This window comes from Pseudochaenichthys georgianus, chromosome 1, assembly GCF_902827115.2.
Source record: "Pseudochaenichthys georgianus chromosome 1, fPseGeo1.2, whole genome shotgun sequence".
NCBI lineage: Eukaryota > Metazoa > Chordata > Actinopteri > Perciformes > Channichthyidae > Pseudochaenichthys > Pseudochaenichthys georgianus.
The window spans coordinates 10,500,422-10,510,959 of record NC_047503.1 but is presented as its reverse complement, the minus strand read 5'-3'; the positions used below and the strand labels follow the sequence as shown (position 1 = coordinate 10,510,959).

The window sequence follows — 10,538 nt, the reverse complement described above, 5'->3', positions numbered from 1 at the left end:
ACTCGGACCTCATTTATGCTGTGTGCCAATAGGCTGGCATATTCCAGATGGAGTATCAGACTTGTAACTCTTATAAATCTTTCTTCAGCTTCCCTCCATATAGTTAGCTGTTGTAGGCATTGTTCATGCTCATAGTCAAGCACTGCTCTTCTATGGGCTTTGGTTGGTCCAGGTTGATCATCTGCTGGAATCAGTCCTCTTGTTTGCCACCGTTCCAACAGTTTCTCTATTTGGTTCCATGTCTTCTGTCTTTTAATTGAAAAGGTTAAAGCATCTGATCTGATTTTTACCCTTTCCTTAATATCTGCAGTTGAGCCTGACTCTGCTTCTGGTCTCAACTTAGTTTCTTTCGGTGACATGCTCTTCCTATTTGAATGCATATTATTAAGTTAGCAAACATTGAAACACTAATCATCTGACTAGCACCTTCGTTCCTGATAAATAATATCCTATGTCACCCGAACTTAACTTGAAATCTGAGTGTTTTTGTTTTTTTTATAAAAGTTTTTATTTATTTTTTATGAGAACGTTTTTTTGGTTATAAAATATTAATAAAGTAAATTAAAAGATACAAATTATGCATATTTTTTAAATCTGAAATGTTGAACAAAAATTGTACAGTGTATCGTTTTGACTTTGAGATATGCTAATCTAAATCCTGTGTACAGTCAATCAATTGGTGTTTGAATATTCTACAGTGTAGTTTGAAAGTCTATTATGTCTTATAATTAGAAACCACTTTGTAATTCTATCCTGGCGATTGGCGCATGTGTTCATTCATAACACTTAAAATCAAGAATAATTCTGTATTACCAACAGAGTGCGCGGTTGTAATTTCCAGCTCAATCCACTAGGGATAGCTGTTGCAAAACTGACATCTTTTTAACAAGTAGCTTATTTCCTTAAAAATGGGAAGAAAATTAGAATATGGTTAAACAACACAGCCCACAACCGCCAAAACACATTTGCAAACAAGAATATTCAAATGAAAAACGCCAATACACACTTGTAAACAAGAATATCTCAAATAAACCGAAGCAGAAATACTTCCAAAACCAGACTCCTACAAATACCAAACTTCCCACGGTAAGATAACCTGTCTATTTTATAGTTCCAACTCTGCCAAGAGATATGATTTGTCCTTCTCAATATGGAGTGCCTAGCATCATGTGAGTGTGACTGAGTGTGTAAAAACAAACAGAGTACTTTCAATTAGCATTTCACGAAATGGCGACTTCCGTGTGTCTTATTTTCAGCATGAGGGCAAAACAAGATGGCAACTGATTTTCCAACCTTTAACCTGAAGAACAAAGGGATTTGATAACACACCTCCTGTCTCTCACAGGGGTGGTTTAAATAATGGCGGGGCAATCTTGTCAAGAAAATTCAACACAAAACAACACTGCAGTTTAAAATAACATTTCTATCTAGTTTACTATGAACAAATGGGCTTTATCTTATTGATATCATCACTTAAAGTTAGGAACCCTTTACGCTTAAGCCATAAACTTATCTGCGTAATATTTGACTTTATAGTCCACTACAGTCAACTGCTGCCATTTAGACACGCTAGGTGGATGTAGTATGGGAACCAATCAGCGACTATTAAATAACCGTCGTCAATTTAACGTAATGCTGTTGTAACCCCAAATACTGTATTCCACCCGCAATATCTTGGTTGAAAATAGAACAGTTATGACCACTGATAAAGGCTTACACCTTAAATCAAGCCTTTTCCTCAAAAAAGGACTTTTTTAAAACAGTTGGTTCTCAACTGTTTTCGACTAGCACTGTCTTCAGTTACTCAACCCTAAATTGACTCGCTATGCCCTGCTGGTTTTCAATTACTTGGCCCGTAACCAACTCGCTATGTCTCATAGATCTTAACAATAATCGTTAAATGGACATATATATCCTTACGTCATAGGCTAACTACTAACGTAACAAGAGACACCTACATGAAAACGCAACAAGACACCTATCCAAAGTACAATGACCACACACATTTATAGTTAAAATACTAACACACACAAATTAGTAACATGCAGGGTTAAATGTAAGAAAAAGAAGAAATATGAACTCACCCTGCTTGCGACAAAGCAACACCCCAAGGTATATAATTGTTATTGTTATAAATTTGGTTGTTTTAACATTAATTTAGGCAGTCTCTCAGGAGTCCAACTTACCAGACAGACACACACTCCTATTGTTCCCTATGTAATCTATTGATCAAGATTTTGAATAAACAGGTACTTCTTTACCTTTCTGTATTGGGCCCGAGTGTATGTCTGCCAGCATTGTTCAAACTCCTTTGAAAACTGCAACCGCTCTCCCGGTGTCACGAGATCACGTCAGGGTCACCAAATGTTATGCTGGATTCGTTATTCTCGCGTCCAGGTAAGAAGCTTAAAAAGGAGACTAAATGGAGTCTCTGAGAAGGTTCAAAATTGGTACTTTAATTAATAAAAAGCGCGGTAATGTTACAAGCAGGATATTGTTCAGTCAGGAGAGAAAGTCTGCAGCATTCCTCTCCCAGGTGCTGGCCGTGCAGAAGAGACCTTCCAAGCATTCGTCTCTCCCGCTTGCTGGCTGTTCGCTCCTCCTCTCTGGGAGCTGTAGTGACGCAGGGGACTTCCCCCCCTCGTTCTCTTGTGTCCGATATCGCGTTAAACAGAGGATTTCGACATTTTACATTCATTGCTTACTTCCACATGCCTTTTCTCCTCCTTATCTCTTTCATAACTTTATATGTTAACGGCGTCAATAGCCACTTTAATGATACTAATGGGCAGTAGTCCCGGATGTCGTCATGACGGATTTTCAGAATAAAAGCTTGGTATTGGGAACTTCCGGGTTTTTCCAGAATAAAATAGCATTTAAACTGACGGTATGTTTAAGGTACATTATGCCATAAAACATTGATTTTAATTTCTAACACTATGTCACTCACAGCCTCTTGTTATTAGCCAGCTAATAAATACAACCACATACACAAAGAAAAGCTGCAATTTCAACATGTCCAAGCATCCTGTATCATAGCCATGCTAATAATGTTTATAATAAACCAAACCGTTTGTAAATCAGTCAATATTTCAGCGAGTTAAGAGTATTTTTGTGCAGATCACTCACCTTACAACAGCTACCATAACGCGAATCAGAGTAACTGTTGACTGTAGCAAGATGGCGGCCGGTCAGCTAAACTGGAAAATCTCCCATGAGCCATCTAGTGCAGGTTTGCCAACTCTCACGCTGCGCATCTGGCGTGTGACACACGCTTTCACTCTCAATCTCACGCTCTCACTCTGCCCAAACTATTCTCACGCCAAAACAAGCAATCACAGACAGCAGTTAGTAAGATTGATTTCAGTAGTCACTTGTTTGGAAATACCGAAGACTAGAAACGGTTTTGAAAACTTTTGTCAGGTAGTGATCGTCTTCTCAATAGAACATCTTTGATAATGTCGTCTGGCCAATCAGAATCAAGATAACGGCGTGGTGTTGTTGCAGGAAGTCCCGACGGAGAATACTTTTGCTGTTACATCTCTATACATCGATACAACATTACGTGTTGATAAAAATCAACACGTAATGAAATAAGACCCCACGGTGTGATGATTGATAGGTGTGTGGGCTGTCTTTCATTTTGACACACGGAACAATGGGGGCTATCCACCCTTATCCGCAATGTAAAGTAATTCACAGCCTCTTCCCTCTTCTCTCTGTGAGGAGCAGCAGGTTCAGCTTTCAGAACAAAGTAACAAAAAACTGAAATGGCATTCATTTTTTTAAATATGTTGTGTAGTAATAGATTTATTTATTTTTCTTCTCAAGAAAGGACCAGAATGTGTATTTTATGTTAGTATTTCAAAAAATCTCCTGGGGGAGAATCTCCCCTGACCCCGCTGCAGGGGTTGGGTTTTCAGCATGTCAGCTCTTTCACAATTCATCTTTCCCGGGAAATGTAAGTTTCGGGGTGGGCGCCCCCGCCCTGGTACATCAAATGCCCGCCCAGAGACCTATGTCTGCCGCCGGGTCTGCCATCCCTGATCTAGGTGATTTATTTCAAACTCAAAAAAGGTTCTCGAGAGCAACAGAGGATATTGTTAGCTGTTTTTTTTCTCCAGAATTGGTAATACTCTTCATTAGAAATAAAGGTACCCTTATATGTTAAACTCAGTGTACCAGGCCTTTAAGCAGCAATCTGATTTTAAACTATGAATTTCTTTATCATAAATGATGATTATTATTGTTAAGGGTGGTGGCAGTATAAGTGGTATACCTTTGTCACAAGTATGAAAAACGTCCTTAAATTAAATGTGCTGGTAATCTAATCTATTATAGTTAATAGATCATGCTCAGATAACATTTAGTTTATGTCGGTGAAGATTCCTTATTATTCAAGTGTTTTATTCTGTGAACACTCGGTAAAACATTGATTTAAATCTTTCAAGAGGAACTAAGGAGAAATCAATTGGAAAGGAACGCCTACAGCACTGAGAGAGAAACGAGAACACACTCTTCATCTAATGCGAAGGCGGTCTGAAAAGGAATGAGTAGGATTTCGATGGGACTGCCAGTCCAAAGGCTGGAGGGGATTCAGTCAACAATGTGACAGAGTTGTCCACCTTTAAATGTAATACTGGTTTGTTGTATCATGCTGTGGATGGTGTTCCTCTCGTGTTTTGAAAATAACAAACAATAAAACACATTTGAGTATTTAATTACTGCGAGTTTAACACTCGAAAACCCATCTGCTTGATTGGGACTGTTTCAAGTATGAGACATTATTACAGTCATACTGCTGCATATTGGGCACTATTCAAATGTTAAATTAAATTAAATATAAGTAACAAGTAAGCAAGAAATATTTAGGTGGAAATAAAAAAAGCAATATTCCAACAATTTAAAAACAGCATTTGACAATAATTGTTGGGAGTATTTACCTGCTTCACAGTGGACAATGTTCAAATGTTAAATACATTTGAAAATGAAAATGCAATGTAAACAATGTAGCTTTATTTTACATTGTGCAAGCATTACTTAACTCACATTTTTTTAAAAGCCCCAATTTTTGTGACAATGCTCTTTGCACTGTCCTTTAAAGAAAGGCTTTGAGTAGGAAGTCAAACATCTTCAGGACACCATAGGCTACCTTTTGGCAATTTGTTAGAGTCATGACATATTTTGTTAGTGCGATATTGCTATACAATGGCATTCAATTCAGATTTCAGTAGGTAGTCCTGTGTGAAAATAGTACATTCTTTTTTTCACAATATAACATTGCCATTTTAATAAGGTCCACTATAGGCTTCCATACATACAGACAAATACTTCCATATCACATTACCTGGATCATATTCACTATACTACAGATTAATGAAGTTATATATTTTGTGTTGTCCCTAAATGTCATACACAATCAAGTTAATTGTTTGCATGAAGATTAACTCATTAGAGTGGTGGCTCAAGCTGAATTCTCTCATTTGAAATCAATTATTGTATGTGTTTACATGAATCAACATGTACAACAAATGTTAATACAATATATAATATAAGAAAAACAACTATTCATCTATTGACTGAAAATATTTGACTTTCACCATGTTTGTCTTTCTTTAGGCTGTTGGCTGACCAGGACCTGGTGGCTCAGGACACATTTTAAAGCAAGCTGACACTCCGTAAATGAATTAAACCACTAATATGATCACTTTAAAGCATTTTGCAGATGTATATGAGAGTATCAATCCCGCTTAGACTAAGCCACAATACAATGACTTTCTGCGCTAGCACAATAGGCGATAGGTACTAAATGTAACTTTATAATACAAAAATCATAAAAATATGTACCATTTCCGGTTATAGCTCTTAGCTGCTTTGTGTCAGTCTCTGTAAATTGGTCACATAATATGCATATACAGTAGAACCATGATCTCCAATTTACAGTCTTTACATTTTTGTTATATGCTACACACAAATGATATTATGATTATCAGTACTTGCCAAATATATATATATATATATATATATATATCTTTCTGTACAGGCAAACTACTTCTCACAGATGAAATTTTGTTCCAAATTACAGTTCTCATCATTCCAGTCGCCATTCCCAGTTGCACGGTGCCAGAACTCCACACAGTCCTGGTTCCGACCGTCAAAGCTGTTGGGCTGGTCTTTACCCCAGAACCTGCAGAAAAAGGAGGGACATATACAATTAGCATAAATACTTGTCTATTCTCAGAGGTTGTTAAAGATGAGTTAAGCTTCTTACGTGGTGGTCAACGGTGTGTCATCAACCCATTTCCACTGCCCTTCGACTCCTGCATCCGTCAAACCAATCCAGACTTCTTTATCAGTTGAATATAAGCCATTCACAAAGGTCTATATGAGACAGAGAAAAATCAATGGCAGAGGTTTTGCAAACATAAAGTCATAGATGCATTTCATTTATTAATGATAGATGAAATTATGGTATAAGTCAAGTTAGCAAAAAATTGCTGAACATATTAAAGATGCACACGGTTGGTGGTGGTGGCCAAAAACAGAGATAAAAAAGAGTAAATATGGGACCCTCGACTCCGATTTAGTGAATATTCACCGAACACTTTTGCCATATCAACGTTGTAATTTTTGTGAATGCTATGTTATTCCCAGCCAAAACCGAGCAAAACTCAATTGATATCTTGTTAATGTGAGAATATTGTTTGGTGCAGCTTTACAAAATAAAACACCATCAATGACAATGTCTATGTTGACACTCACTTGTGCAGGAACAGAAATATGAACAGAAACAGACAAACCATTTCTTCTGTGCTTTTTATTATTGCCAGATCTGCGCCTTTGCTTCGACAGTTTTCCCTGGCCAGACGCCAGCTAATCTTTTCAACAGAGGTGAAGTAGCAGCTGCTCTGAAATCCCGTCCAACCAGTGGGGCAGTTACTAGCTGAAAAATGCCAAAGAGGAATTAATCAATTATGTTTACAAATTAGAATGCATTTTTTGCACGTGTCTGTGGTTAGTTTGGAACATTTAAAACCCTTTGTTCGCAAACTGAAATTTGGATTTTACTTTGGTAGAAGTTTACTTAAAAAAAAATCTGGAGACATTTAAAAAATGTGGTTAACTTGAAAAGCTAGTTTATTTTCTTATCATACTATGTGTATAGTTTAGGAACGTGGGAATACTGATTTTAGGGTTAGGGTTCATTATATTTGCAGAAAAAGTAATAACACATAAATGCAGTATAAAAAAAAAATGCAAGACACAAGGACTATCCAGACACCATCAAACCCCAATCCTGACTTTGTCAATTGTTAAAAGTGCGATATAAGAAATGTATCTTTTACTGTTACAGGTACAGATAGACAGACTTCAAACCAATCAGAACAAATGTTGTTGCATGTTCCCCTTTCATTCGAGATATATACATTTTCGGGCCAAATTGGTTATTTTTACTTATTTATTCTTTCTGCTTACCTGGAACTCCTGCCCTTAGTCTATCAACCTCCACCTGCAACGCGTCCCTCTCAGTAGTCAGGTTGTCATTATTCACCTTCAACAGGTCTTTCTCCACAGCGGCATTTTTGAAAGTGTTTTCAAGCTCATCCCTTTCCTGAACCAAGGACTTGTAATTAGTCCGCAACTCATCTGTGGCTTTCACCAGCACGTCGTAGGTGGCCTGCAGCGCTTCTTTGGATATTGTTAGATTTTGGTGACTGCTTTCTATCTTCTCTTTCTCACTGTTGGAGTAGTTGTACTTGTCGTTCAAATGCTCAACTGTATTAATCATTTCATTGAACTTCAACTGTAGCTGCTCTCTTGATCTGGTTGCAATATTGAATGTGTTCTGTAAATTGTCCCTCTCTTTGGTCACTGATTCATAACTGGCCTGTACCTCATTTTTGCGTTTGAACACTGAATCGTGCTGTTTTTGTAGCACGTCTTTAGCAGTAGTCAAGTCATTGTTAGTAGTCTGCAGCTGTGCTTTACTGGCTTTAAGCTGTTCTACCTCTTTGATGGAAGCATCGTTATTGGCCTTTAACTCGGTTTGGCTTTGTTTTAGACTGCTGCTTTCTCTTTTCAATATATTGTTATTGATCTGTAGTTCATCTTCTCTTTTAGATAGGTAATCATTTCTTTGCTGTAAGTCATTGCGGTTTATCTCAATGGTTTTTTTTCCATTTCGCATCGTCTTCAAGTCCTCCTGCAGCTTCTCTCTCTCGGTACTCATGGCTGTTAAGTTGTTCTGATGGTTTTGCTCTGCTTCTTTGTCTGTGAGAGATGGAGATAAATAACAGTTATTTGAAAATGACATCTGCCAACTTTTTGAAACTAGTATATTTGAAAGAGACAAGGAAGGGACTTACAGTGGACACTCTGACCAATGACCACAGCCAACAGGAGAACGCACAGCAGCCCGAGGCAGACTGTAGCAAGCTTGAAAGGTCTGTTCCTCAGAGCATAAACTGAGGGACAGAAAGAATAGACGCAGAAACTTAAATGATTGAAACTGCAGGTTCCTTCGAAAATATTACAAATACCAACACAAAGCTTCTCAAATGTTTTTTATGAGGTACCACCTTTATTAAAATGGTGGCAATATCATTTTTAACTTGAGTCTGCTGATACTGACAGTAACCTATATTACAGTATGTGTAGTTTTATTTTGATTTATATAAACGGAGGAATTAAATTCACCTAACACAAGATTTAAGTTGTGCTTCTGCAGGATTCTTCGTGGAAAAAATCCAAAACATATGTCCAATAGATAATCAGCATCATAAGTCGACAACATTTAATCAGTGTTAGTTGACTTCCCCCTGCTATCCCAAAGTGCCAAGTGTACCTTCTTAAAATACAAAGTTGGTAAGTAGTTAGATGTGGAACTGAATAGTGAGCTGAACATTTTTTTTGAAAGCTCTGTGGACCAAAGGGGAATTACCTTTGTTTGTCCGGTTGCATTTATGTTTTTATTATTTCGAAGGAAATTCTTAGTGTATTACCTGAATGCCTAAGCTTGCTGCCATCTTCAAAGAATTGGCTATAGCCAACTTTGTTGTTGTCCATATCCATGTTTGTCACTGTAGAGGAACTGTACTCAACGGTCATGTTTGGATCTGCTTCATGAAATGGGATCTCACTAACAAATACAAAAAACAGTAGTAATATCCTCTAAAATATCATGAATAGGTATTCCCAACAATGTCATTATAAGTCATCTCCCCCTTTTTAATTCCTTCCCTGTCAGTAAATTCCTGTCCTGACATGAATAGGATAATCCAGACTTTATGAATCTGCAAACATTGTCTTGGTGCTAAAACTTGCTGGTTGCAATACAAATATAAATCTCTAGGTTTAGTATTTTATTGGGCAATAATACCAAACGTACACCTGAAACAACAAGAATTGAGGATATAAACAAAGTCAACCTTACCTGTGCTTTTTGAAAAGATGCACTATGAAGTATTGGATATCTTGGATAGCAGAATCTCACCTACTGGCTTCCTAGAACTTCACCCTGCAAAAGCATTGCGCTTATGCTTCAATACAGTCCGGACATACTCTCTTTACAATTGTGGCCAGTTGACTAGAAATTGATGTTTGTTCAGTGGGCGGAGCCAGAGCCACTTCCTTCCTATTGCTGTTGAGTTAATCAAAAAAAATCTGGTTTAGGTAGGATTAAAATTAAACTCAGGATATATGTAACATTCCAAGACTGATCTTAACACCTCTACCATAAGCACATTTAAACTCTTCAGTGAAATTGGTTGGTGTTTTTGGTTATAATAAACACCTGCCTCCTCCAAGGTCACAAGGGAATATTTCACAATGTGAACAGATGTTACATTGAACGGATGTCAAAGATTTCACAAAAACACAAAGATGCAGAATGTGCAGTTTTTACTTCAGCATATTGGGGAATAGTCTGAGTCAGATCCATTACACAACTTTGTTCCAGCATACATGTATATTAAGGAAATGCATTTTGTGGACAATATCTTACAGTATTTTGATAATTATTTATATGAATAGAAAATCCATCCTTCTGTTATTATCAGTGAGTAGAAAACCCGATATAAGAGTTCAAATAATTACACTGGGCTTTCGTTAATTCAACGCAGGTTGTGCCGTAACTTCATGCTAAAATAGGAACAAACTTTATTTTCCCCATAAGGACATATTATAAGTATCTCATTATTGTTTCTACATGTTTTTGCGAGTCCACATTGATTTGGGTTGATAAGGGTAACATCAATCTGTTAAGTTAAAATGTTAGTCAATGACAGTTTTTTTTTTTTTAATCCATGCCCTACTCAGAAAAACTCTGACCATTGGACAATTCAAGTTGATGACCTTTGCCAACGATTCCATAGTATGTTAACTCTGCTATGTCAGGCTTCTGTGTGAATGTTACCTCAGGATGAACATGAAACAGCCATTCATCAGCATTCTCTATATGGCCCAAACCATCCTGAAAATACCACGTACAAACAGTAACAGGAAATAAACAGCTGCATCGAGGTCATTGGCTGTTTGAG

General features: G+C 37.2%; 1 protein-coding gene across 3 annotated transcripts; it reads right to left on the bottom strand.

The window, feature by feature from the left end:
- Positions 1-5,001: 5,001 nt before the first annotated feature.
- On the bottom strand, positions 5,002-9,753 carry LOC117448208 (CD209 antigen-like). 3 transcript variants are annotated; one of them, XM_034085433.2, is made up of 7 exons: positions 9,434-9,753; positions 9,003-9,139; positions 8,367-8,465; positions 7,477-8,271; positions 6,801-6,943; positions 6,272-6,381; positions 5,002-6,187 (listed from the first exon to the last, which is right to left on the bottom strand). In XM_034085433.2, exons 2-7 carry the CDS (start codon positions 9,106-9,108, stop codon positions 6,049-6,051), a joined length of 1,392 nt encoding a protein of 463 aa, XP_033941324.1. In that variant the 5' UTR covers positions 9,109-9,139; positions 9,434-9,753; the 3' UTR covers positions 5,002-6,048. The 3 variants fall into 3 exon arrangements, with proteins under 3 accessions (XP_033941324.1, XP_033941404.1, XP_033941486.1); XM_034085513.2 differs by having other exon boundaries at positions 9,003-9,116; XM_034085595.2 differs by having other exon boundaries at positions 9,003-9,091; positions 9,434-9,752.
- Between the last annotated feature and the right edge of the window lie 785 nt (positions 9,754-10,538).